The sequence below is a fragment of the Colletotrichum navitas genome (genome assembly GCF_030913465.1).
Source record: "Colletotrichum navitas strain CBS 125086 chromosome Unknown LY79scaffold_60, whole genome shotgun sequence".
In the NCBI taxonomy this organism is placed as follows: Eukaryota; Fungi; Ascomycota; class Sordariomycetes; order Glomerellales; family Glomerellaceae; genus Colletotrichum; species Colletotrichum navitas.
This window is the reverse complement of record NW_026850606.1, coordinates 153543-179508: the sequence shown is the minus strand read 5'-3', so window position 1 is coordinate 179508 and position 25966 is coordinate 153543. Positions and strand designations below refer to the sequence as shown.

Sequence of the window (25966 nt, the reverse complement as noted above, 5' to 3'; positions counted from 1 at the left end):
CTACCCCCAAGCTGTTCACCTATGAGGAGAGAGTACACGTGCCTCAACCTCACAAAGACGAGCGACATGTGGCCCGCGCTCTCTGGGTTGGCACATGAGACGGCCGAGCTGGTGGGTGACGACGACGCGTTCCTCGCCGGGCTTTAAATGAACAACCTCGAGCAGGACCTGATGTGGCGCGTCGTCGCGGTCGCCGACTGGAGGCACCAGCGGGCGAACGTGCTCAAGCAAGGCTGGATAGCTCCGTCCTGGTCGTAGGCTTCGGCAAGAAGCGGTTGCAAAGTGAGCCACCCCGTCTTCCAAGGTGCCGAGGTGTTGGACTACAAGACGCCCGGGATAATGGCCAAGTCCTGTTAAGTAACGTGCCCTCCCGCGGGTGCGGATCCGTTCGGGTCCGTGTCCCATGAGCACCTCCAAGTGACGGCGAAGCGGATGCCCGTGCTGATACAGAGGCCATGCTCCCGGTGGGACGTGAAACGACGTTGGACAGACAGTGTTTATGGGAGATTTTTACTCTACGCCCGCAAGGATCAGCAAGAGTTGCAGGACTGTCTTCCGGTAACCGGGGAGGCATCTCTCGAATTCGAATTTCGGGCCCGTCAAGTCGGAGCTCTGGGTCGATCCCTCGGTTGAGCGGATGGAGGGCTGCTTTCTCCGCAACGGCGACCAGGCCGCTCACCCGGGACCGTGCAGGCACTGCCTGTTCCTCCCGGAAGCATTGGTGACAGTCTTGTAGCTGGAGCTAGTAGGATAGAAGTGCTTTTCAGTTGTAGACATGTCTTGGTGGGTATGTGCTGGGTTTTACGTCAAGTACCTATGTGCTCCAAAGCAGGCATGTCGGACTGGGTGTTGCACAGTTACTTTGCTCTGCGGCATCAACCAGGGATCCTGGTCTCAAGGTGGCGTTGGATCTCAGGACAACGGGTGCTCAATGCGACGGGCCAGCAAAGGTTTTCCCTCTGGTCGCTACGGAGGAGCCCGTCAATAGTATTGTCCTAGAATGCCAAGACTGCCCCATAGGTTTGAGCCCACTTGAACCAGAATCTGGCCAATTAAACTTGCTGGATTAACCATCTTCCTTTTCCGAACTAGGGCCCTAGTAAGTCGACCGGGCTACCACTGTAAAGGCCTGGTAACAGGGCTGGCAATAGGGCTCTTGGTGGTGTAAAATGCTGGCTACAATTGCTTTTGGTGTGCGCCCCTGCAATTATCCTTGCCACTTGACATAGGGTGGTCTTGGCATTCTAGGACAATACTATTGACGGGCTCCTCCGTACTCTCTTCCGATAACTTGTCTTGTTTCTTCTCTACACCGTGAAAACGCCCCAGAGCGTGTGCAGCTGATTCAAATCGCCAAATGCGTTTTTCTTTCGTCCTATCCACTGCACCAGAGCCTCCGATGGTGTTGTCGCCGTTCCCAGATGGACCACTCGCATTAATGTGCTACAGGCCTCACAGTTTGCTTAGATAAATCACATCGTTGTGGTGGAAATCAACAATCAGCCACTAGTCAAGGTGCCAGAGTGGTTAATGGGCTGCCCTGCTATCAAACTTTGATTCCAGATTAGGCAGTGGCTTCGGTCGCGCAGGTTCGAATCCTGTCCTTGACGTACCACGATTTTTGCCTCCCCCCCCCCCCCCCTCCTTTTCTTCTTCCTCTTCTTCTCGACTTGTTGAAGTTTGGCCACATATTGACGGGCTGATGTGCCTGCATGTATGTAGTAGTATCTATCACATGCTGGTGGTATATATACCTATGTTGGTCGTCGGCCACCGTCTGTGTGGATGGACGGACTGACCAACAGGCCCACAGAAGACAGAGAAGCAAGCAAGCAAGTCAGGAACGTACCGTATCTGACCTCTCGGGGTACGTACTTAATGGGAGCAATTATTCACCCTACCTAGCTACCTAGGTAGGCATCGGATGCCGGGCAGGAGCTCCCCACCATCGCCAGCTCCCGAAGCTTCCCCTCCGATCCGACCCCGCGACGTCACATGATGATGACGTGAAGGCCTCGAGAGGTCGCAAAAGATGGAGTTCGTCCCGTCGATACTACAGAGCACCTCGCTCTCGTTCTCCATCTCTCTCTCTGCCAGTTCCTTTATCGAGCAATTGATGATTCGATAAACAGTCGAACCTCACTTTCTTTCCCTCGTCCTTAATCTCCACTCAGCCAGTGAATACTGATCCAAAACCATTGCTCAGGCAGAAAGAGGGGTCACGAAATACGATGGCATCCACACAGCAACAACAGCCGCAGCAGGTCACACTCCCAGACGGACGGGCCCTCTCGTATGACCTATCGGGCCCGGAGTCGAAGCCCATCGTTCTTTTGGCCAACCCGCTCTCGGCACCATTCGCGCTCTGGGACCGCGTCGTCGAGGTTCTCCACGACAACGGGTTCCGCACGCTGCGCTTTGACCAGCCCGGGCACGGCAAGTCGTCGGCGCCCAAGGGCCTCGACACCGAGTTCGAGACGATGGCCGACGATGTGCACTTCCTCGTCACCTCGCTCGAGGTCGACAGGCTGTTTGCGTGGGTCGGCGTGTCGATGGGCGCCGCGACGAGCTTCTACTTCGTCACAAAGTACCCGGGCATCGTGCGCAAATTGGTCATCTGCGACACCATCAGCTCGTCGCCCAAGCTGGCCGGCGTCGAGGACACGTTCGGCGTGCGGGCCAAGGCGGCGGGCGAGGCGGGCAACATGCAGGAGCAGGTCGAGCAGACGATGGACCGCTGGTTCGGCGCCGACTGGGTCAAGGCCAACCCGGACGAGGCGAGCCGCGCGCGGGCCATCATGAACCAGACCACGGTCGAGGGCTTCCAATCGTGCTGCCACGCGCTGCAGAGCGACAAGTTCGATATCCGCCCGCTGTTCGAGAGAGCAGGCTCGGGGGTGGACGAGGCGTTGTTAATAGTGGGCGAGAAGGACGCCAACCTGCCGCAGGCCATGGAGGGGATGCGGGGAAAGGTCGAGGCGGGATTCAAGGCGGCGGGCAAAGACAAGAAGATTGAGCTCAAGGTGATTCCAAAGGCGGGCCACGCGCCGTTTGTCGACAACTTTGGGCAATTCAAGGAGGTGTTGTTGGACTATCTCAAGGCCTGATTCTGATTGCAAAAGTCCAGCGAGCCGAGCCTGCCTTGGCCGACTGTAATCTCCCACAGTAGTAGTGAAAAAATTTCAAACACACCAATCCTTACTTGATCAGGGCATTTGGAGGTTGGATGTCATGAAGCGATTGCCAGCGGCTTCCGTCCCCAGCCTCTGGCGGCTTTTTTCGTGAGATGGATGGATGCAATGGAAAAAGGGGGCGGCTCTGGGAGGGCACACAAAGAAGCCTCGGTGAGGAAACCAATGAGGGAGCTTGTCCTTTCCTAGTCTCGGGGGCCGTGCTTCTCGCCTCTCATAGGGCTCACCGGGCTCACCAGGCTCACCGGGCTCACCAGGCTCACCGGGCTCACCAGGCTCACCGAGCCCACCTCTAGACCAGATACGGCTTAGCGCCATTCCAGCCTGACCCACCACCCATTGCCAGCCTTCCTTTTTTTTTCCCTCGCCCCGTGGTGGTTTCCCCATCCTGGCCAGGCCAGCTTCCCCCCCGTTCTAGTGTAGGTAGTGTGTAGCTTCCTTCCCAGCCCTCCCAGCCCAGTCGGACATGCACTGATTGTGCATCCGTGCTTCTTTCTCCTTTGGTTCCGATGCTCCGTTTATCTTTGCTCCCACAGCAACCGCCCGTCAACCATTACCATTACAACCCATTACAACACACACACCCACAAAAACACCCACACACACGTACACACCACAAACAACACAAGCCATCCCGTCCGTAGACAAAGGCGTCGAGCACGGAAACACACATACACACAGAGAGAGTGTGTGAGAGAGTGAGAGAGTAGAGAGAGAGAGAGAGAGAGGCCTTTGCTCCTCTACCTACCCCCCTCCCCGCCACCTCGGTCTCTCTCTATATCTCAACGGCCAATCCAACGCCTTCTCACCTTTCTCTCGCCCTCTGTCTGCATCACCGCCCCCGGCTCTCTCTCTCAACCAATCGACGTTTCCTCGTTCCCACCGCTGACGTGGTACCTAACGCGATTCTTGTCTCCGCACCCATCCAAGCAAGTCGCACATGCCCCGCGCTTCGTTCTGCTACAATTGACGACGACGCATTCCCATCTCCCATCAATACCTTCCACCACCACTACCACCACCACCAATACCGCGCGTTGTAGCTTCCACATCGTCGCTCGTTGCTCGCCCATTCCGCATTTCGCCCCCCACCATGGCTGCCCACTCCGATGCCGGTGCCCAGCAGCAGCAGCAGCAGCATCAGCCCAACGGCACCCCGACCGACACCCGCTCTGTCGCCGACGAGCCCACGACGCCCCAGGACAATGGCATCCTAGCATTGAACTCGCCGCATGTCACGCTACCATCCACCGAAGTCCCCGTCTCTCCCATCGACCCCAGCCAGTCATTCAAGACAGAAGTCAACGATGACCGTCTGGGCTCCTCCGCCGTCATTCCCTCGTCCCTGACACCGCCTCCCTCCTCGCAGCTTGCTGCCCACGCCGCCAACGGCGCTCTCCAGACTGCATACGGCGCCTCCCACCGCTCCGCTCTCGTCTCGCCGCCCGCCACCGGCCTCAACCCTTCTGTTCCCCGACGCGACGGTGGCCTCCACACGGACTACGTCCCCCCGGCGCCCCAACAGGTTCTCGAAGCGACGGCCGACGAACTACGGGCCATGATGCAGGCGAGCATCGCCGAGCACGCCAAGCTGAAGATGGAGGCCGCGCACCACAAGCTACAGTACAACCTGCTCAGCCTCCAGGCCGACGAGGATGCGAAGCGGGCAGCTGTGGAGCACGAGATGACCCGACGGGAGATTGAGGCCCTTAGGACGGCCGAATACTCGCGCCACGCCGTCCGCGAGCTCAGCGCCGCCTCTGAGTCCGCTCAGATGAAGTACCTCCAGATGAAGATGTGGTACGAGGAGGCCATGGACGAGAACGACGCTCTCGCCCGCCGCGTCAAGATGGCCAAGAGGGTCATTTCACAAAAGGAGGAGGAAATCATTGCCTTGACGGAAGAGCGCGACATGCTCCTCAACCGCATCCGCGAGAATCGGGAGCACTTTCATATGCTGTGCAGCCCGGGCGGCATCTTTCACGGTGCCATGACGCCCAAGCAGCAGACCGTCTCCACGCCCCAGCCGGCTCACCGAACCACCCCGAAGCAGACGCCCCGGTCGGCCAACCGCGGCGAGGCTAGGGTAGACGGCGACCACGGGCCGGAGCCCATTGCGGCTCTGCTGCAAGCTCTGAGCCAGGACAACAACAACAGCGCGCCTACGACGCCCACCACGGTGGTCAGACCCGCCCCCCGCATGCCTGCAAAGCACACGCGAAACGCCCAGTCTCTGTCCTCGCTGCCAACGACACCCCTGTCACGCGCCCAGCGCCACGAGCAGCAGTCGGGGCTCCTGCCGTCGGTGAATCTAGTCCCGCAGAGCGAGCCTCGGCACAGGTACAGCAACGCTCACACGGTTCCTGGCACGCCGCCGCCGGCCATCCAGCGACGGGTCCAGGAGCGCGCCCGCAAGAGCCGCGAGAGCACCATCTCGGCCGACGACAACGAGGAGCTCGCGCGCCAGGCCCTCGAGTCCGTCGCCAAGTCGACCTCGTTCCTGGCTCAGTCATCACGTGCATCACGCAACGGCCGCCGCCCTCTGCCCAACGGCGGCAGCAACGACGACGACGACGATGTCTATGAGAGCCAGGCCAGCCAGGCTGCTTCGGAGATGCTGCGTCGCGACCCGCGCGAGAGCTTCGAGGTCGCCAGCTCTGCCGGGTCGCCTGACGGCACGCCGGCGCCGGCGGAGAAGAGTGCCAGGCTGCAGGCGAAGTTGTTCTCTGGCATCACTAAGAGCGGTACGGACAAGCGCAAGTTCAGCAACGGCCACGGCCCCGGGCAGGACATGCGGTCAGACATGGTGAGCCCGCCCAAGAAGATGCGTGTCGGTGGTCCCATCGGTGAGAACCCGAAGGTCGGACTGGGCATCCAATACGGTTACAGTTGAAATCCGTCGGAGAAGAAAGACGGACACGGCGAGTCCTCTGGTCTCGGCTGCGCACTCCTGCCTACGCTTATTACAACCCAGAGCCTGTGTGCATACATCCATGCCGCGGGTGGTTTGTCCGGTGAGGTGGCTGGGTTTGAGGGCAAGAGAGCGGTGAGTGGGGATAGAACGGCGGCAGCGGTGGTGTTCCCACAGCTGAAGGGAGGGGGCATCTATTTTCTCCCCTTCGCTTTTGCTGCAGGTGCAGGGAATAATTCGACGTGGCATTCATGCAAGGTGAACTTTGGGCCGTGCACTATGGGGAACGCAGGTGTCAAAAACTGACATGCGCTCGCGCCGGAGGGAGCAGACTACGATACCGCTGTCACGTCGGTGAAGGTCTCGAATTTGGACGTCCTTTTCTCTCTCCTCTCCGCCGACACAGGCGGGAAGAGAGAAGCGAGCGGACGAGTGCGTGCGATATCTCGAGCAAATAGAATTAACGACCCGGGACGAGGAAATTTCATGATCAAGAGGCCGGCCATGCTTCTTTTGGGTTAACAACACATATTGTCTTATGGTAGTATCGTATTATAGAATGGATGATAAGGGCCCAGACTCCAACGGACGAGAGAGAGAGAGAGACAAAGAGTGGAGAGAGGGTCGAGGTATCCAAGGGTCGACAGCACTTGGACGGGGTCCAGGACCGAACCAAAAGGGGAGAAGATTTAAAAAAATGAAAGGAAGAAAAAAAAAAAAGGGCATTTCCTTCTTTTTGCTGCAGAATGAAGACACACGCACGTGCCAATACCGATCGATAATGCCCTGCTCCTTTCTGGGTCTGTCCAAATCGCATATTGTCTATCCGTATATCCGTCTTACATCACCCGCCCTGCCCCCCTCCCCGTTCCCACTTAAGCGCTGCCCATTTCGAGAGCCGCGCTATGCCTCATCCTTCATCTCCCTCGGGTTCTCTCTCACCATCACTTTCATTCTCTTGCTCTGTGTATCTCGCCGTCGCCTTTTGTCGTAATCTGCGACTCTTCTTCTCGCCTGTCCATTATATCCAACTTTTTTTTTTTTTTTTTTTTTTTTTACCTCCTTCGCCGCTTCTCGTGATCCTACCACCATCGTGTCCAACCCCCCCCCCCCCCCCCCCTCTCCCCAAAATAGACAGACCCCTTCTTTCCCGCCCCTGTGGTTCGGTTCGTTGCATACCTCGCCCATTCGTCCCCGTTCTCAAGGCATGCGCACACACGGAACACTGACACTGACACTGACACCGACGCACACGTACGCAGACAGACAGACAGAGCCTCGCTCGATCGTCCCAACGTCCGTCTCGTGATACAAAACCCCCTCCGCGACACTTGATCCCCCCCCTTTTCGCCCGTCTGTGCCCGCGCCATCGGCAAAGTTTAACTACACCACCGAGCCGTGACGCCTTATTTTCCGAGCCTCTACCCTGCGTTCAGACAGACAGACAGACGTACCGGAGAGGAGAGAGAGAGAGAGAGAGAGCTCGTAGATGTGACGGTATTATTCGTCACTACACGCGCGCCTCTAGCCCCAGTACTCTTCTTTAAACTTGCATGATTACGTCTCGTTTCCTTTCGTTCTAAAACCTTGATCCCCGCCATCGCCGGCCTACCTCCGAAAGGGTTTCATCTCAGCTTTAACAGTTCGTTCCATCTTCCCTCACAGCTTGTCATAGATCTCTCCAAGAGCTCGACAAATCGATTACGACTTCACCGTCAGTACATTTAGTGTAAAAAAAAAAAAAAAAAAGGAAATAAAAAGAAAAAGGGATTGGCACAGCACAAGCTCATCCATCCATCCAGTCTGACCATCGTGTGCGGCCTTTTCACTCACCGCCGCGCCCACTCCCACCCCGCGCCAAGGGACCCAATCCTGCCCCTCCCCTTCTAACACCCCTGCCGCATTCCGCAATCCCATCATCCCAGCAAGCCCACTTGGCTTCATTGATCGCCAACGAGAGACACCCTCTCGACCGCCAGCAATTATCATCCCTTAACCTCGACGCACATTTCAACCCACTGCACATAGCGCTTGTCCAGCACAACGCATCGCGACAATGAGGGGCCTCCCAGCAAGCCCCCGCTCAGCTTCCCCCGACCGCCTGCCGCGGCGACTTTCTGAAGAGCTCGGCGACTTCTCATTCTCAAGCGATGAGTACGACCAGGAGGATGAAGGCGAGTACGAGGATGAGAGCTGCACCGCAGTCGAAACTCCGACCTCCTCTCGCAAGTCATCACAAAGCGTAGGCAGCTTCTTCGATGAGGTCAACGCCTACCAGCAGCATCAACAGTTGCTGGACACAATATCCGAGTCAGAACGCACCGAGAAGAAGAACAACAGCCGGCCTTCAACGGCCGTCTCCCTGCCGCCCTTCCGCCGCGCATCCACCTGCCCTGTGCTGCCCGACGACTTTATCTCGAGCGCTGCCGAGGAGGTTGTCAAGATTATGCCCGATCAGGCCGATTTCATGAAACGCATGGTCGAGGGCTGGAGGGAAATCCAGCGCCGCTCGTCAGTGAGCGTCATGTCTCCCACCTCGCCACCGAGCGCCGTTTCACCCAGCACCGTGGCTTCGCCCAAGCGGCCTCACACGGCACCTTCGCCTCTTCATCCCGCCCAAATGTGTTTTGCATCCTTTCCGCAGACCGTCCCGGAGAGAGATGAGCCTGATAGCCCCACTGAATCGGTGGAGGAGGGCTTCTCTGGCATGGCGGATATGCTTGAAACTGTTGAGGTGACGCTCGACGAGCTGCGAGATCTAGCCAAGCAGCATGCGGGTGCGGCGATTGCGTCAACTTCGGCGAGCATGGCGGAGCAGGATGCAAAGTTCGCCGCCGTGACTAAGTGCATCGACGCCATAGGAAAGGTGTGCGAGAGGACGCCGGAGCCGGATTTGGATACGCAATTTCACAGGGACAAGCTCGACGAACGGTGTGTGCAGGCGCTTGTCCAGATTTGTGAAATGTTTGCGCGCGAGAGTGTCGAGCAGGACCAGTACCGGTTACGGTCTGGTTTCATGGCCGAGGATAGTGAGGATGATGATGTCGAATACGAGGGCGAGGATGAAGACGAGGGCGAAGGCGAGAGTGATCGTGAAAGCGATTGGGTAGACGAAGACGACGAGGAGGAGGCAGAGGAACTCCCGATAGACTCGGAACCGACCGAGTACGAGTCAGGAGACTTCCTCGGAGGGCCACCGACGGTAGAAACGGATAAGACTCTTCCTCCGCCATCACCAACTCTGAGATCATCAACGCCCACTCGACCGAAGACGGCAGAATGGAGAATCGAGGGGCCCGACACACCCCGCAGGCGCGCCCGGCTCGTCCGCGAGGCCAAGGCCGAGCTTGAGGCGCTGTTCTCCGAATGGGCCGCACCACAGAACTCATTCGAAGAGCGCCACTCCCGCATCGTGTATGCCACCGAGGCGTACCACCTACGTCTTGCCGACATGAAGTCAGCCCACGAGTTTGAGTTCAAGTGGAAAGACGAGCTCAAAGCCTATGACAAAGAGATGGAGAACAGAGGCCCCTTTGGTCCTGGTCCCAAGGTATGGGTCGTCATCGAACTGGCCCTGCCCCTCGCCCAGCTTTGGCTGGCCCTGTTCCTCTTGGTGGTCGACTATTTCGGACTGGATAAGTGGATTGAGAAACCCGAGTCCGTTTTCATGTTTCTGGCGGCCTGGGTGGCAAACGTGGTCTTCTTGGGACGCCTTTTAGAAGTCTCTGCCAGGAAGGACCTGTATGAGACCATGTTGCCTTTGGAAGCCAGGGAGATGCGAAAGAAGCACGATCGCGAGCTGGTGCTTCTGAAGGCGGCTCACGACCGCGCTGTTCAACGGATGTATCTCCCGGAGCAGCAGCCATAGATGTGAAAGAGGGGGTTGTTGAAGTGTATTAGTAGGCCTACACAATAGAAAGCCAGACCAGTGTTGGAATCCATTCCCCCCACTTCGCATGTCCCAATGTTAACGCCCATCATGCCAGTGTAGCCGCGAGACAGTCATGGCTCGTTTCCCTGATCAGGTACAGTGGCCGGGGTGTATACGCAAGAAGAGGTATAGGAGCAGTGGGCCCCAAGGCTCCTTCGACGTCCCTTGCCTGCTCTGGTATGGATACGGCTCCAGCCAGTAGTATCGGCTTCTTGCGAGGGTTCTTTGCTCCGCGACTGGTTCCGGCGAGTGTCTGTGCCAAGAATTGTCAGTCATTTTGATCCATATCGGCCGTCTATGGGACAATATGGCCTACGTGTTGGTGGGCAGAATCGTCGGTCTTATACAGAGATTGGCATCGCTGATTGTCAGACTTGGGCCAACAAAAGCAGACGCCACGGCTGACACAGGTCGAGCAACCGTTTGCGATGGTGCAGAGACCGACTACTCCGATGCAAATCCAGAGGGAAGCGTACATGGATAAGATTGTGGGTGTGAAGTCGATTCTAGGTGTAGATGGTTCTGCACACGTTGCAACGGAGGTCAACGGTGCAGATTCATTGCTTAGGCCGTTTCCTCGGTGCATCGTAGTGGGGATCATATCTAGCTGCGGAGGGCTGGTCAACATAGTGGGAAATGAGAACAAAGCGCACCGGACCATGAGCCTCACCTGCCTCGCTGTGAAAGCGCCTGGCTCGACAAAAGGGTCAGCTTGTTCCTGATAAGGCTTGGGATTCCGAGTGCATCGACATATCATGCTCATACATGTGAGTATGACAGCAAGAGGGCCAAGCAGGACAACGGGCGTGTGGAACAGTGTGGTCGGGAAGCCTTGAAAATCGTGCTGTTCTTTAGCGGCGGCTGTGATGGCAATACCGCTGGGCTCTTGACGTCTCGCGACACGGGTCGATGATGGTTGTGAGTCTTCCGTGTCCCACTCGCTAGATCCATCGGGCGTGGTGGTGGTAGCAGAATAAATCCGACGGTTTGGCTGGACAAAGCCAGGACGTGAGTATCTGTTTGCTTCCAAGTCGCTTGCGCGCCTCCGCGCGCGTAAGCAGGCCGTGAAGATGGTTAGGGACCATGTAATTATAGCAAAGGAGCCGGTAATGCATCCCATGATGATGGCGGCCAGAATCGCGGGATGGAGATTTCGGGTGTGCTCATCCTGATAAACATCGCCAAGACTATCGAGAGACTCATCGGGTGAAGCGTCATCCCATTTCTCGCTTTGAAACATTGATATCGACAACGGCGTCTGCAAACGATAATAGTATCCGCGTGGAGATATGTCATGAGCGCAAGAGTTGTTGGCTTCGATTCTGACGACCAGATATGCAACATACTTGTAGGTAAGTGACTGGCGGCGACGATGATGACGATGTTGTTGATAACAATGATGATGAGGAGGATGAGGGGGGAGAGGAGGAGGAGGAGGAGGAGGAGGAGGAGGAGGAGGAGGAGACAATAGAGAAGAGAGAAGAACAGAAAGAAGAGGGGAGGATGTAGACGAACCGACAGAAGTCGCTGCTTCCCGCCATGTTGATGGTATCATTAGGAAGGGGCAGGCGAGACTCCAGATTTACAGGGTCTCTCTTTCCCTCCCGGCGACCTTTGATGTTGCTGACTGATGCTGTTCTGCTCACCAAGGCAAGCGCGGCATTTCTCCCTCCCGCCCTCTTCTTGTTTCTCTCTCTCCTTCTCTCTCTCCGTCTCTCTCTCCGTCTCTCTCTCCGTCTCTCTCTCCGTCTCTCTCTCCGTCTCTCTCTCCGTCTCTCTCTCCGTCTCTCTCTCCGTCTCTCTCTCCGTCTCCCCGAATCTCGCACTCACGATTCCTACGGCGAGATAGAAAAGACGCAGTCACGACGGACAAACTTCCACCAGAGGAATGCATCTCCCGGTCGAGTGGAATCGATCCCATTCATACGTATAGATAGATTCAGTATCCAATGCCAATTCGTGCTAGCCCACCGGTAGGTTTATTTGCATGCATCCAACTCGACCATGTCGCCTCCTTACACTACCGCCAGCTTGGGCACTCCCGACCGAAGAAACGACTCTGGAAGCTTAAACTGGGGATCAATCGTTCTCATGTGGTGAGCTACATCCTCCAAGATATCGTAGTCAAAGTGGAAGTCGTAGAATCCCTCTGGGCTTGCTGTCCCGACGTTAGATGCAAACTTGACCTAGCTGAATTCGAAGATACAAGAGAAGGACTCACTTGGGATGCGATCGGCCGGGACGAACTCAGACGCAGCCTCTCTGATCTTGCTTGCCTCGTCCTGCGCCGCATTACTGAATACTGTCACTGCACTGGCCCTGTTCCTGCGGATCCCCTCAAAGATTTTGAGCCTCTCCGGGACCTCGACCGCCGATGTGACATTGGAAAAACAAACCCCGAGAGCAACACCGTCTTCTATTGCCTGGGCGCCTCCTTGGCCCTGATCTGTGATCAGTCAGTAGGTTAAGACCATGCAAGGTGGAAGCCCGTCTTCTCTTACGGGGAAGCATTGGATGAGCGGCATCACCAATGAGAATCATTCGGCCTTTCCTCCACGTCGAAATGGGGGCCCTATATAGCAACGGCCATTGCTTGACTTCGTCCGCTTTTCTGCATGCTGTCAGGTTCATCGAGGCCATCAATACACCGAGACGAAGGCACCCACTCTAGAAGAGAAAGCACAGCGGGGTGAAAGTCGGAAAAGCGACCCACGAGGTGAGACTTTTCGACCGAGTTATGCCAGTCTGTGACGCCAGTTAGCTTTCCCTCTCCTCGCCTCGTTTATTGCTCGAACAATGGCGACCCCTCCACCCCGCGACCGTGTGAGCTGACCTTCTTTACTAGATGAGCCGACCTCATTATGGAATATGGCGATACAGTTGAGAACCTCGCCGCTACCTCGCATTAGTTCAAACTTCCTGACGCACGGCCAAACGCCAGACGAACTTTCGACATGGATACGTTACTATCCTCTTCCCGTCCCCGAGGAACATCCTGACGCCTTCTCCAGGGCCCCCGAGCAGCTCAGACGTTGTCGGATCGGACGTCACATGCTCCATCGGAATGAGGAACCGATAGCAGAAGTTGTCCTGCGCCCCGGGAAACGCAGGATTGGGCGACCCAAGGATCGCTTCAACCCCGCCGCTGTGGATGCCGTCCGCGACGACGACTAGGTCTGCGGAAACGATAGTCCCATCGCGGAGGGTAAACCGAGCCCCGTCGGGGTCCTGGGTGGCTGTCGTCAGCGCGCAACAGGCATCATGTCCACAAGTCCGCTGGTACCCACGTAGCTCGTGACTTCGCTCCTCAATTTGAAGGTAACCGGCGGCCCCCCGTCATCCGCCGTCGCCATTCGCTTCAGCTCCTGGTGCAAGTCGACGCGATGTGCAAAGTACCACGGCGAGCCATACTTCTTGGCGACAGCGCCCAGGTCAAGCTCGTGGACTGGTTGCAGGGTGTCCCCCATCACCCGCCGGCTGCCCTTGGCTGTCACAAACCTAGCTCGTACAGGGTCCATACCGAGCGCCAGGAGGGGGCGCGACGCGTTAGTTTGCACATTGATCGCAGCTCCAACCTCGTTGTTCAGTGCCGATTTCTCGTAGATGGTCACGGGGTGACCAGCACGTCGAAGTGCGATCGCGGCCGTGAGCCCAGCGATACCGCCGCCGATGATGGCAATGTCGAGCATAATTTATAGCACCGGAGGCAGCCTGTCGCGGTCACTAAGAAGCAGCCGAATTGTCGCGCGATGGCAAATGCGGGTATCAGTGTATTTGCGTGTGGTGATGGATCGAGTGAAGAGGTTTAAGACATGTAGCGAGTGAGGGGGTCGTGCCACTCTCAACAAACAGACCATGAACTTTATTGATTGCTATTCGGGCAAAGCTTTCTTGATCCCGCCATCGTCAAAGCTACTGGCGCCGTAGCTCAGCGGCTGGCTATTAGCGGACTATCTCAATGTCTATGATCCGATCTGCAAGCGCCGGCGCGCCACTTAATGCATCAGTTGTGGAACACATGTTTTTGGGGGAAGAGGTTGGTCTCATTCCAGCGCCGAGGAATGGATCCAGGAAAGCGGAAGGCAACAGAATTTGCCATTGATTCGTTAATTCAACCAAGTCGACACTGACAAGCTTGCCCTTCAGCTAACATGTGGGGGTTCCATCTACCTATCTAATAATTGTTGGCAGTACATTGTAAGTGGATGCTATGCGTCGGGTCGGACCGGATCGTGGGGAAATCCCGATGAAACACTGTGGCTGGTCGATAAAGAAAAACTGCCCACGCCTCCGCAAGCTCGCTAGCCAGTCGTTCGGCGAGAATCTCGCGCTGGACGGATGACACGATAGCCTTCAAGGGGGGTGAGCTATCTGGGCTGTTGCACAACCTTGCCTGGGCTATTGGTGTACGTGACAGTGGCCAGGAGACCCAAGTGATATGCTTTGACAAAAGCAGCGACCTTGGATCAAAGAACAAAGGAATATGTGAAAAAAGTAACCTTTAGACGAATGGAGGTTGATAGTCGAGGCTCAAACTCAATGCCCCCCTCACCCCTGCTATACGACTGAAAGTATCGTTGGCGAGACTCGAGAGTCGGCAATTATAAAAAGCATGCCATCGTCATGAGGTTCAATACCATGGTTGTGATATTGCTGTTCGTGTCGATTGGCTTTTCCACCTTGCGGTTGGTCTCGGGGATGTCAACATCGTCCAATCTGCAGTTCACCCAACTTGATGGCACGTCGGCGGGTTGATATGGAACCGGTCCTTGCACGACGAACCGCCGGCCGCCGACCGTCCTGACTTCCGTCACGGTCACCCCCGGCATAGACCAAGTAATGCGTCACTAGGTTTCGAGTTAACAGCATGTGCCTAGTAAAGGGCTAGGAACCCCGCCTACATAAAGGCCATAGCCTCCCGTCATAGTAGACAGACTATTCACGGTTTGGAACCAGCTTTTAATCAAATCGTTGCAGCCTTTGGCTCCTGTTCCTACATGGATGAGCATAGCGCACCCCGGGACGGCTAGAGATACGAGCCCGAATGCGAGACCGACCCCGCTAACCTCAGAAACAAGCTACCAAGCGAAATAGTGAGCTTGGTATGTTTAGATGGGTCCAGCTGAAGTAGTATTTAAACTTGGGAGGTGACACACTGTTTCAACCCGCTGTCCTTAGCTTTTCTCTCTGCCCCATTCCGTAGCTTCAGAGCTCTAAAAGAAGATGGCGCTGTTTTCTCTTGGTTTAGGCAATGTCCTCGGTGTGGCTCTTGGTTTCGTAAGTCTAGCCTGAACCGGCAATCAAACAGCTCGACGACTGCAGTCGAGCCCAATCTAACGAACCTCTCTCGTGATAGGCAATCGCTTACTGCCTCGTTCGTACTTTCTACAACCTGTTCCTTCACCCTCTAGCAAAGTTTCCGGGCCCGACATGGATGCGAATCTCCCGCGTGCCATTCTGCTACAGGCTTCTAACAGGAACCCTCCCCTTCGACGTGCTCGAACTGCACAAGCAGTACGGCCCCGTGGTGCGTATAGCACCTGACGAGCTGATCTTCCACGATTCTCGCGCATGGAAAGACATCTTGGGCCACAAGGGCCAAGGTGATGTGGAAATGGAGAAATCGCAAAAGTTTTATCGCGCTGTTCCCAACGCTCCGTCCGATATTATCAATTCCGATCGCGGGGAGCACTCCAACCTACGCCGTGCGCTGGCGCATGGCTTCAGCGAGCGCAGCATCCGCTACCAGCAGCCTATTGTCAAGAGCTACGTTGACCTGCTCATCAAGAGGCTCCACGAGCATGGACAGGGCGGCAGCAAGGCACTGAACTTGGCAGCATGGTACAACTACACGACCTTTGATGTCATTGGCGACCTCGCCTTTGGTGAAGCTTTTGGATGTCTAGACAGCTCCGACTACCACCCATGGGTCAGGTCAATTTTCCAGTTGGTGCGTTTAAGCACAGTGGTACAGACGGGGACCCACTACCCATTTGTGTTGAGACTCATGATGGCCATGGTTCCTGAGAAAATGAAGCGCGGGAGGGAGCAGCACGAGGAGCTCACTGAGGCAAAGTTGAAGCGACGCATGGATCTCGGACATGAGCGACCTGACTTGATTGAGGGCCTCCTGAGGAGAAAGGAGGACTGGGTATGTGGCTCGGGACGTTTCCAAAGGTCCAGATGGACTAACGGGGATGCAGAATATGAGCTTTGCAAATCTCAAGGCTAACAGCAGCGTCCTCATCGTTGCCGGATCCGAAACCACGGCAACTCTGCTATCCGGTGCTACTTACTACCTACTCATGAACCCGGTCGCTCTCCAAAAACTGACGGATGAGATCCGATCGACCTTCAAGGACGAGAGCGAAATTGACTTCCAGTCCGTTGGCAACTTGACCTATCTGCTCGCATGTCTCGACGAAGCGCTGCGACTATACCCTCCAGTGCCTATCGGTCTACCCCGTACTGTTCCCCAGGGGGGGGCGAATATTGCAGACCACTATGTTCCCGAGGGCGTAAGTTTACACACGTACCGACGGGCATCGCAGAGGCAAGCGACTAACATCGAGGCCCAGACAACGGTCTCTATCTACCAGTGGGCCATGTACCACTCCGAGAAGAACTTCCGCGATCCCTTCGGCTTCCATCCTGAAAGATGGCTGCGAGATCCAGCTTTCGAGAGCGACGATAGGGAGTCATTTCAGCCGTTTCACATTGGAGCCCGTAACTGCATCGGCAGAAAGTGAGTTGACCGACCCATGAACACGAAATCCATTGTTACTGACAGGAGCACGGCCTCAGCTTGGCGTATGCCGAAATGCGTCTCATTCTCGCCCGCGTTCTCTGGAACTTTGACATCAAGATCGCCGACGACAGTATCGATTGGGCTCCCAGGCAGAAGATCTACATAGTGTATGAGAAAGAACCGCTCAATGTCTACTTGAAGCCGGTTCAGCGTTCTTAATTAAGGAAGTGAGGAATTGTGTGGAATGCGCGAGACAAGGCGTCTCGGCGCCGGATACGTAAAAGCTTCGCTTTGCTAAGAAGCATGGGCTTGAAGTTATCTAGGTACGTGGGGGGGAACCACATATTGAAAGAATGCTATGAATATTATAGCCGCGAAATTACCTAAGACATACAAAGTTCTTCCGCTCCGAACAGCTGTTTTCAATTGACGGATATAGTTGCTTTAAACCCAGTTCACCTGGTACATATATATGTATTATCAGGATACGTAAAACCAGATACGTAACGCCGTCATCTGTCCTGTGCCACATTTCAATCTCTTAATACGGTATAGAATACGTTATAACGCAGAGCAACTGCCGAATTGGTCTTCTCTTCAACCATGGCCTGAATGCATACGCAAAGGCGCCAGTACGTCAGCGACAACCGACTATGATGGCACTGTCGAATCCACCAATAAGGTCGTGACAGTTGCCAGATTTGATCGCCAGTAACTTTGCTAGCTGTATCCCCGCTACATGCCCTTATTGCATACCCCCGTTGAATGCATATATGTGGGGCAATTCTTATCGCCTTTACAGTAAAGCTTTCTCACATCACGTAACTCAACTCATTCATTGTCGTTGATGACTCAGTGCATCATCCATCACCATTATTCGATCCAACCCGGCGAGGTACCGGACTTTCCAAGATGGAGTGGTCGACATACATCTGGATCGCAGTTGCTCTTTTCATGCTCGCGCGCGTAAGTAGCATTTCTTAGGCCATCAAGTCGTGCGACCACGCCTCGATGCCTCTACCTAGTCCCTCATCACGAACTCCATCGGGCGGGGGCAGTGCTGCCATCACACATGAAAATCTGCTGACGGACATCTCTCAAGACGTTGCTCGCGGATCGCTCGCCCATCCCCGAGACGTCGGGCAAGGTCTTCAAGGTATCCAGCACCGCGGAGCTGGACACCGTCCTGGCCTCCAACAAACATGTCGTGGTCGACTTTTACGCGGACTGGTGCCCGCCCTGCCGCGCCATCGCGCCCATCTTCTCCGAGCTGGCCGATAACCACGCCTCCGACGGTCGCCTGGCCTTTGCCAAGGTGAATGTCGACCACGTGAACGCGGTCGCCGGGCGGTACAATGTCACTGCTATGCCGACCTTTGTCTTCTTCCAAAACGGCAAGCCCCAGGGTGTAAAGGTGGAGGGCGTCAGTCCCAAACAGACTGTTGTCATGAGTAGTGAGGGCCTAGTGGAAAGGGTGAGGGGCGCGGACAGGGCGAGCCTGCAAGCAGTCGTTCGGGCCTTGGCTAGCGAAGGAGGGCAAGGCTCAAAGAAGGAGTAATGAGGTGCACCTGGTCAGAGCCATGAATAAGTCAACCTTAACAGAGGAGTCTCCATAGGGCGAGTTTACCCCTAACTGTCGACGCAATCAAGTCCGTGTCCATTTCGTTGCCATACTCCAGCTACTTCCTCTCCATCCAAACCAAGATTGATTTCAGAAATGGGCGAGCGAGCTGTAAGACAAGGAACCGTCCACTGTATATTAGCATTCTTTTGCGGAAGTATTACGAAGCAGTATCACTCAAGGGGCAGTTCATGCAATTAAAAGCGGCTTGTTACTTAATATAGTGCCGCGCCACGAGGCGCTTCTAAATGCTGCATGTCTAAGTTGGATTCAATAATCGTGCCAAGAACAACTGGAGAAAAACATGCAGGCGTACAGCATTTTTATTCTCCCCCCCCCCAGGGGATGGACGGACTTTGCTCTATCCATGTGTAATCCCACGCTCCAATGACCAACAGCCCTAGCACCGCCAACCCTCGGCTCGAAACTTCAAGACAACGGACGACTTGCTCTCCAGTGCCACTAATAAGTAATTGGCTTGCGTCACGCTTTACCGGCAAACACGGAGACCAATATCACTTCACAAAAAAGATATCCAAGAGAGCGGGTAGCAAGTTTTCTAACAGGATCATACTTCTAGGTATCTATTAAGACTTTAAAAATAAGAGATGAGGCAGGGCTCACCCTTTCCCAAGGGTACTCCCCCTTGGCCCAATTGAGGATGGAGATGGCGAATACACACACAGGATATCTCAGTCTACCATGCCAAAAGATACATGTAGAAAATAAAAATAAAAATAACAGCCTCGGATCTGCCAAAGGCCAGTAAACGGAAGCGGGTTCGTAGGACATCATCTCTCTTGTTGCGAAGTTTGCACCCGGCCCACTCTCCTCTCTAAAAACGGCTCGTTCATTACATTGATATATGTGTCACAATTGTTGGGTGTAGTTCTTTCTTCTCTTCTTTCTCATCTTTCATCCACTCATATAAGAGAACCAATACTTCCTTCTTTTTTTTTTCTTGACCGGTTGTTTACTCGGCCTTCTTCTTGCCAAAGAGGCCGCCCTTCTTTGGCACTCTGGCCAGCCAGTACAGACCCAGCGCGGCAAATACGTTGAAGATGATGTAGACCCAAGAGATACCAAAGTTCCTCCAGCGGTCTGCGTAGCTGCTCTTGACACCGTCCAGGAACACGTTGGTGAACTTGATCGGGCAGAACTGGCAGTCGGTGGTGGCGTTGTTGTCCCGGAGGTATCCGCCTGCCGCCGATATGTAGTTGGCCATGAACCGCTCGCAGGTCTGTCCGGAAGGAGGGTCGAAGTGAAGGAATTCGTTGGCTGCACACGCAATCTCGGTGTTTGCAACGGCGGTTGACAGCATGCCCGACACAATGTATGTGAAGGGCGATAGACGATACATGAAGATCCAGAAGCGGGGGAGGGTGTCGGGGTTGGCGAGGACACCGCAGAAGATGAGGCAAAGCATGAATAGCAGGTTGGCAATGTTGCCTCCTGCCTCTGCGGTCTCGAAGCCCGCAATTATGAAGTCGGTAAAGGTCGAGGTGAAGAGCAGGAAGACGAGGAGGTAGAGGAACATGAGGGCGCCACGCTCCGTGACCTGGTCGGCGGGAATAGCGTTCTGGTAGAGACCGACAGGGTAGTACCAGCAGAAGTACATGATAACAGCCATCAACGTGTTCCACGGGAGTTCGACAATGATCTGGCTGAGCATGAAGACCTTCCAACCATACACCTTGGAAGGGCGCTCTCGCGCCTCATACAAGGACCGCTGGATAACGAAATAGGGCATGGTCTGCTGGACAAGCTGGCCGAAGACGGTGAGCAGGTTGAAGATGGCAAACATCTGGTTCTGGAGACCCTGTTGGGTGTTGGGGGCCTTGAAGAAGACGAAGCCGATGAAGGCTGCAACGAGCGTGCACAGGGCGGTCTTGGCGTAGATGTACGAGGGGGTTCTCCAGTACTGCTGGAAGACACGGTGGGTAACCTCCTTGAGCTGACCAAAGAAGGGAGCGGCAAATTCGTTGTAGCTGTTCTTGTCCTGGGAAGGGGGTTGCTGGACGCCACGTTCGTCCTTGAGCCTCTGAAGTTCGGCCTGGACGTCGGTGTACTCCTGGGAGTTGCGCCACGCCTGGTGCCAGTCAATGTCGGTGTGGGAGCCGGGCGCGGCACCGATAACTTCCAACATCCATTCGGCGGGGTTGGCATCGCTGGGGCAAGGGAAGCCGCCGTTGCGCTCAAAGTAGGCCGTCATGGTCTTGGAGTTCTCGCCAATGTCGCCAAAGTAGACAGTGCGGCCACCCTTTGCGAGGAAGAGGAGACGATCGAACCGCTGGAAGAGCATGGCAGAAGGCTGATGGATGGTGCAGAGAATAGCCTGTCCGCTCTTGGTCAACTTCTCCAAGAGGTCGAGGATGGCCCACGAGGTCTGCGAGTCGAGACCGGAAGTGGGCTCATCGACGAAGAGTAACAGAGGGGGCTTAGCGACAAGTTCGACACCAATAGTCAGACGCTTGCGCTGTTCAACATTAAGACCTTCACCAGGGACACCGACAACGGCGTCAGCGTACTCCTCCATATCCAACAGCTTAATAACCTCCTCAACGTAGTCAAGCTTCTCCTGTTTAGGGACGTGCTCAGGCTGACGAAGAAGGGCACTGAAGTTAAGGGCCTCGCGGACGGTGGTAGTCTGCAAATGCAGATCCTGCTGCTGGACGTAACCCGTCTTGCGCTGGAAGGAAGCATCGCGGTGCCAACCGTCGACTAGCATCTCACCGGTGATGACACCCATGGAAGTGCGGTCAGCCAAACAGTCGAGAAGCGTCGTTTTGCCAGCACCCGAGACACCCATGAGGGCGGTCAGGGTGCCGGGCTTAACCCAACCGTCAACATGATCCAGAATACGTCTTGTTTCGTTCTTGATTCGGACATCATAGCAGACATTGTTCCAGTGGAAGGTGGACTTCTGCTCCTCGATAAGACCATCGCTCTTCTCGTTAAAGCGTTTGCGCTCAGCAGTGGTGACGGGTCCAACGCGGATGTCTTCGGGGTCGTCGGTGTACTTCTCGACGAGGGCAGCGGGCTTGTGTCCGCGGCGAAACACGAGAACCTCACCCTTGGACTGCTTCTCTGAAACCAGCTCGGCAGTGACCATGTACGTCATCAGGAAGAAGAGCATAAAGGCAACGAGGATACCAAAGTCGCGCCAGCGGTGAGCGTAGCTGTACCGAAAACCAGACTGGACATAGTTGTCACCGTTGACAAAGTCAAGACCGGCAACAGCGCCGATGGCGTTGCAGACACGCTGAGAAGCGGGCAGGTTCTGGTATCCGGGGACAGCGGGGTTGGGCACGAAGCTGGACTCCAAGCACCTAAAGTTGCGGCCGTGGAACTCATTGACAATCAGGGCCTCAAAGGCGTACGCTAGGGGATCAAGGTAGTTCAACCAGCGGCACCAGCCCAACATGTAGTCGATGGGGATGACAAAGCCGGTGAAAATGACGAGGTCCAAGATGAGGATGGCAGCCGGAACCATGGCTTGCGACAGGGTTCGGGAAGACGAGGCGATGGTTCGAAAGATCATGGACATTGTTAGGACGGTGAAGAACGATATTAGGAGGAAGAAGAAGAATGCTCCGGGCTCGCGGCGTAGGTTCGTTATAAAGTAAAGGATTAGGTTGAAGACGATGGTGTTCGTGATCTTGTACGGCATATCGCACAGCATGGACGCGACGGCCTCAGCGGACGGGTGGTACAGGGCGTAGCGGGCGTGCTTCTCGACAATTGGGCGTTGGGCATACAGCGTGAGAATTTCGAGGGCACTGGAAAAGGCGTTCATGAGCAGAGCGAAGAATAGCAGGGAACCACGCTGGAAGAAACTGTCGGTGGTCATTTGCAGGTTGTAGAAGACACTTCCAATGATCAGACCCATGGCGACGTTTCCGATGAGAGAACCGGCAGTGATGCTGGGATCACCGATCAGGCGGCGGTATCCACGCCATAAGCAGAGCTGTACCTGTTGCAGGTAGGACAGGGTGAAGGGAGACTTGGTGCGCTGTCCCTTGGCCTGCTGGGCCTTCTTGGAGGCACGGAAGGCCTCGGCGTCGGGCCCGTTAAAGGGGTGAGACTGCTTGTACTCCTCGATCTCGGCCTGCAAGGCCGTGTAGTTGGCGCTGTTCTTCCACGCGGTGGCGAACTCGTCGGGGGTACGAGGCGCCTTGTTCTCCCAGCCGGGACGGACGTGACGCTCGTGGGGACTCGTCATGGAGGTCAGGAAATCGGGCGTGGTGGCGCGGGCGGGGCAATCGTAGCCCAGATCGATGAAGTATTGCTTGGCATCGGTGGCCCTGCCGAAGAAGATCTGGCGACCCTCGTACAGGACGACGACCTTGTCGAACAGGTCATAGGCGCTCTGAGGGGCCTGGTAGATGGACACGCAAGCGGTGCTGTCGAAGAGCTCGGTCTGCAGGCGGAGCGTCTTGCAGAATTCGATGGCGTTAGCGGAATCCAGACCACGAGTACTGTTATCCCAGCACTGGAGGGGGGCGCCAGAGAGGGCGGCCTCGGCAATTGTGACACGCTTGCGTTCACCGCCGGACACACCACGGATGTACTCGTTACCGACACGAGTATTGACGGTGTGGGAAATGCCGAAGAGAGCCATGACGACGTCCCTCAGGTGCTGGGCGAAGGTGTTCTTATCAAGGCCCTCGGGAAGCTGGCGGGGCTGACGCGCGCGGGCGGCGAAAGTCAGAGTGTCGCCGACAGACAGCTGGGGGAAATGGACGTCCACCTCGGCCGTGTAAATGGCCTCGCCGCGATGGTGGGTATGCATCTCCTTGGCGGTCATTCCTGGAAGAGGGTAGCCATGTCAGCAATGGAGGGTTCATATTTTGATGTTACACGAGGCGTGGGGCGCTCGCGTGTGTCTTGAAAGCTAGACTTGCTGGCGCCAATGACACATGGAGCCCCTGCCACCTTGTATCGGGGTGTCGTTTGCGCTACTTACCCTGGTAGTTGAAGTAGGAGGTATCGTCCGTGTAGAGACCGTTTGTCTCACCGGCAATAGTCTTGAGGAAAGTCGAGCAACCGGAGCCGGGAGGGCCCAAAACAACCAGCATCTCACCCTTGCGAACGAGACCATCAAAGTTGCGGAGAATGTCGATTCTCGTCTGTCCGCCGCCGGTGAACTTGCGGGCCAGGCCAATGGCGCTCAGCCAAATGTTGCCGACGTCCTTCTGGTAGTCGGTAGCCTGGCCGAAGCCGAAAACGTTCAGGTTCTGGAAGGCGATACCAGAGGTGCGGAACGAGGCGCCATTCTGAGAGACGAGGTCGACAACGGCGCGGGCCCAGGCGCGGCCATTAAAGTTGGGCGAGTTGGGGTTCAGGGGCGAGGTCTCGTCGGCGAAGAAGGGGTTTCCTCCTCCGGCGGCGGCGGAGGCGTGGGAGTACTTGCGGGCTAGTGAATGCACTAGGGAATGTCGGCGCTCCATCTCGGAATCGTCATCGCCCACGGCGGAGATCTTGTCGCTTTGCTGGGGAGTCAGGGGCTTCTTGTGGGTCGAGTCGCTAGGGGCGACGTCGGTGACGGAGGTGGCGGCGGTATCGACAGCATTCTGGTTTGCAGCAGCGATTTCTTCCTCCTCCTGGTGGTTGGCGCGGCCAGGGGTGATGGGGACACCAGACGTTTGTGCTGTGCTATCGTAGTTGGGGATGGAAGCCATCCCGGCGAAAGCCATGGCTGACCGTGGGGAGGGCGGTCGTTGCCGCGGGCCCAATGGTCAAGATTGCCGGGCTTGCCACAGACGGAAGGCAGTTAGACGGAAGGGTGTTACAAGAACCACCTGCTCGACAGTGATGGAATGTATCGGTTTGGTGTTTGTAGTTCTCGCTCGGCCGTCGGGTTTCAAAAAAAACACGAGGGGTAGGTATTCGGATCGTGACCGGTATTAGTGACTAAGGGCCTACCTAAGGATACCTAGAAGTAGGTGGAATTAAAGGACCGACACGAAAAGAAGGTATGGGAGAGGAGAAGAGGGAAGGCGAAAGGGTAAAACTGAAGATGATGGTCGGAAAGGGTAGAGAGGGTATGTATAAGAAGCAGCCGTCAGATGGAGTCCGGGTGCAGTTGGTGGTGCTCTACATACCCATATTTATCCGTACCTGGGTAGGTAGTCAGAGAAATAATCATAACAGAGGTGACCCCGGTACCTCGGGGATACCAGGATGAAGGTACGGCCGCTTCGAGGGGCAAGTATGCGCACGCTAAGGCTGGAAAGAAAATACGCGGAAGAGAAAGGGAAGAAAAAAAAAAGAAAGATGGGACGACATGGAGCTGGGCCCGAGCTGGTGCGCAGGGGGGGGAAGGGGCGGGCAAATGACCAAAAGAAGAGAAAACGGCGAGAAAAGCACCATGTAGTCTGTATTTAGACAGGTACGAATACTCGCAGACTTACGACGTACTGTGTAGGTTGAGGATAAAATAGATCAAACAGGAAAGCCAAGACACCGCTGGCAATGCTGGCCAATGTCCGTCTCATCGCTCAATGGATACACTTCACCATGACAAAAATGACAGACGATGGAACCGTCCCGAAGAGGGATAAGCTATATGGTCACTATGCATGTCTTGCTGGCCTGTACTAGGTACCCAGGCACGCCAAATCAGCCGAGAGAAAGCAGTAGGGCGCATTCGTGACAAATGTCTACCTACCTACCCATCACCTACCTGATAGGTAGGTAGGTAGTAGAGGTAGGTACCTCTCTACCCAAAGATATACGGCTCCAGCATGGCAGCGATACGTACCTCCGATCTGGGTTCGAGAAAAGGTACGTACTGACTCCGTCAATTCGACGCACCACCGCGACGACACCCTAGCTTGGTTCAGGGCCCTAGCATCTTACCTACTTGAATACACACAGCACCCGTACGTGTTGATAGCGCTTACTACGTGGTGTAAGCAAACAGTAGCGGGCGCATGTCCGCCTTGGCTGCGGAGAGCCCAAACTCCGCAACCCCAGTGGGAGGGAGTACGGCGGAGATGATAAGGTAGGGTACGTGCCTCTGGGAACGTGTAGTGTGTGCCTACTACTACTGAGAGTTGCACCACTGCCACGTGGATACGGCTGCGATAAAACAGCCGAAACTATGATTGATCCTCATGGATGGTTGTTGAGGAGGGCGAGAAAGCGACAATGCGAGAAGGTCAGGTACCTACTTGATATGTGGATTCTGTGGACACGGTATACTGTTAGTTGGTGGTAACGGACGGAAAGTTAATCGGGGACAATTAAGCACAGCCACGGCGATCTAGGTATCTGCCTTTGTTACGACTGCACCTGGACTTCATCTCACCGTCACCGTCACCACCACCGCAGCGGAATTGGCAAACGGCGGGCTGTCTTTACTCCGGATGACATTGGAGTGTGAGCCAGAATCCGCACCTTGCTGTGTGTAAGCTTACACCAATATCTGGCTGCTTCGTAGGTATACGCTACTACGTACGGAGTACCTAGCCAGAAAACGCAGCGCCGTGGCAGTGTGGCATCCCACCGACCCCAAAAAGAGCACCCGTGCTCACTCACACCGACCCATGTCCCGGCCTGG

General features: G+C 55.6%; 10 protein-coding genes and 1 non-coding gene across 11 annotated transcripts; 8 read left to right on the top strand and 3 right to left on the bottom strand.

Annotated features, from left to right (window-relative positions):
• Positions 1 to 21: 21 nt before the first annotated feature.
• Positions 22 to 258, top strand: LY79DRAFT_672170 (uncharacterized protein; the record flags this gene model as incomplete). The annotated part of the gene is made up of 2 exons (XM_060564015.1): positions 22 to 111; positions 166 to 258. The coding sequence occupies 2 exons, from the start codon at positions 22 to 24 to the stop codon at positions 256 to 258; spliced, it is 183 nt and encodes a 60-aa protein (XP_060411052.1).
• A 1251-nt stretch (positions 259 to 1509) lies between these two features.
• LY79DRAFT_t203 lies at positions 1510 to 1610 on the top strand. The gene has a single exon. It is a non-coding gene; the product is annotated as a tRNA-Ser (tRNA).
• Positions 1611 to 2231: 621 nt separating this feature from the next.
• On the top strand, positions 2232 to 3107 carry LY79DRAFT_521803 (Alpha/Beta hydrolase protein; the record flags this gene model as incomplete). Its single annotated transcript, XM_060555382.1, has 1 exon — positions 2232 to 3107. The coding sequence occupies one exon, from the start codon at positions 2232 to 2234 to the stop codon at positions 3105 to 3107; it is 876 nt and encodes a 291-aa protein (XP_060411051.1).
• Positions 3108 to 4284: 1177 nt separating this feature from the next.
• LY79DRAFT_672168 (uncharacterized protein) lies at positions 4285 to 6084 on the top strand (the record flags this gene model as incomplete). Its single annotated transcript, XM_060564014.1, has 1 exon — positions 4285 to 6084. The coding sequence occupies one exon, from the start codon at positions 4285 to 4287 to the stop codon at positions 6082 to 6084; it is 1800 nt and encodes a 599-aa protein (XP_060411050.1).
• A 414-nt stretch (positions 6085 to 6498) lies between these two features.
• Positions 6499 to 7202, top strand: LY79DRAFT_330235 (uncharacterized protein). Its single transcript, XM_060552493.1, has one exon. It carries the CDS (start codon positions 6641 to 6643, stop codon positions 7094 to 7096), a length of 456 nt encoding a protein of 151 aa, XP_060411049.1. The 5' UTR covers positions 6499 to 6640; the 3' UTR covers positions 7097 to 7202.
• A 631-nt stretch (positions 7203 to 7833) lies between these two features.
• On the top strand, positions 7834 to 10062 carry LY79DRAFT_562975 (uncharacterized protein). Its single transcript, XM_060558518.1, has one exon. The coding sequence runs from the start codon at positions 8159 to 8161 to the stop codon at positions 9968 to 9970; it is 1812 nt and encodes a 603-aa protein (XP_060411048.1). The 5' UTR covers positions 7834 to 8158; the 3' UTR covers positions 9971 to 10062.
• Positions 10025 to 11947, bottom strand: LY79DRAFT_330167 (uncharacterized protein). Its single transcript, XM_060552492.1, has 3 exons — positions 10704 to 11947; positions 10350 to 10640; positions 10025 to 10286 (listed from the first exon to the last, which is right to left on the bottom strand). Exons 1-3 carry the CDS (start codon positions 11586 to 11588, stop codon positions 10080 to 10082), a joined length of 1383 nt encoding a protein of 460 aa, XP_060411047.1. The 5' UTR covers positions 11589 to 11947; the 3' UTR covers positions 10025 to 10079.
• On the bottom strand, positions 11727 to 14191 carry LY79DRAFT_562973 (FAD dependent oxidoreductase). The gene is made up of 7 exons (XM_060558517.1): positions 13321 to 14191; positions 12981 to 13261; positions 12867 to 12928; positions 12700 to 12778; positions 12535 to 12644; positions 12255 to 12479; positions 11727 to 12191 (listed from the first exon to the last, which is right to left on the bottom strand). Exons 1-7 carry the CDS (start codon positions 13720 to 13722, stop codon positions 12049 to 12051), a joined length of 1302 nt encoding a protein of 433 aa, XP_060411046.1. The 5' UTR covers positions 13723 to 14191; the 3' UTR covers positions 11727 to 12048.
• Positions 14192 to 15256: 1065 nt separating this feature from the next.
• On the top strand, positions 15257 to 17000 carry LY79DRAFT_592555 (cytochrome P450; the record flags this gene model as incomplete). The annotated part of the gene is made up of 5 exons (XM_060561437.1): positions 15257 to 15310; positions 15390 to 16184; positions 16237 to 16551; positions 16612 to 16778; positions 16838 to 17000. 5 exons carry the CDS (start codon positions 15257 to 15259, stop codon positions 16998 to 17000), a joined length of 1494 nt encoding a protein of 497 aa, XP_060411045.1.
• Positions 17001 to 17617: 617 nt separating this feature from the next.
• Positions 17618 to 18687, top strand: LY79DRAFT_562964 (thioredoxin). Its single transcript, XM_060558516.1, has 2 exons — positions 17618 to 17747; positions 17884 to 18687. The coding sequence occupies exons 1-2, from the start codon at positions 17694 to 17696 to the stop codon at positions 18337 to 18339; spliced, it is 510 nt and encodes a 169-aa protein (XP_060411044.1). The 5' UTR covers positions 17618 to 17693; the 3' UTR covers positions 18340 to 18687.
• Positions 18688 to 19375: 688 nt separating this feature from the next.
• Positions 19376 to 24098, bottom strand: LY79DRAFT_521653 (ABC-2 type transporter-domain-containing protein; the record flags this gene model as incomplete). The annotated part of the gene is made up of 2 exons (XM_060555368.1): positions 19376 to 23211; positions 23369 to 24098. 2 exons carry the CDS (start codon positions 24096 to 24098, stop codon positions 19376 to 19378), a joined length of 4566 nt encoding a protein of 1521 aa, XP_060411043.1.
• Between the last annotated feature and the right edge of the window lie 1868 nt (positions 24099 to 25966).

Bases quoted from the DNA above. Each gene is read 5' to 3' on its own strand.
- LY79DRAFT_562973 (XM_060558517.1), bottom strand. From the start codon at position 13,722: ATGCTCGACATTGCCATCATCGGCGGCGGTATCGCTGGGCTCACGGCC. The intron at 12,645-12,699 runs GTGGGTGCCTTC...GACAGCATGCAG, and splicing joins GCTGTGCTTTCTCTTCTAGA to AAAAGCGGACGAAGTCAAGC. The intron at 12,480-12,534 runs GTAAGAGAAGAC...GACTGATCACAG, and splicing joins CGCTCATCCAATGCTTCCCC to ATCAGGGCCAAGGAGGCGCC.
- LY79DRAFT_330167 (XM_060552492.1), bottom strand. From the start codon at position 11,588: ATGATACCATCAACATGGCGGGAAGCAGCGACTTCTGTCGGTTCGTCT. The intron at 10,641-10,703 runs GTGAGGCTCATG...AGCCCTCCGCAG, and splicing joins GCGCTTTCACAGCGAGGCAG to CTAGATATGATCCCCACTAC. The intron at 10,287-10,349 runs GTAGGCCATATT...TTCTTGGCACAG, and splicing joins ACGATTCTGCCCACCAACAC to ACACTCGCCGGAACCAGTCG.
- LY79DRAFT_562975 (XM_060558518.1), top strand. From the start codon at position 8,159: ATGAGGGGCCTCCCAGCAAGCCCCCGCTCAGCTTCCCCCGACCGCCTG.
- LY79DRAFT_562964 (XM_060558516.1), top strand. From the start codon at position 17,694: ATGGAGTGGTCGACATACATCTGGATCGCAGTTGCTCTTTTCATGCTC. The intron at 17,748-17,883 runs GTAAGTAGCATT...ACATCTCTCAAG, and splicing joins CTCTTTTCATGCTCGCGCGC to ACGTTGCTCGCGGATCGCTC.
- LY79DRAFT_330235 (XM_060552493.1), top strand. From the start codon at position 6,641: ATGGTAGTATCGTATTATAGAATGGATGATAAGGGCCCAGACTCCAAC.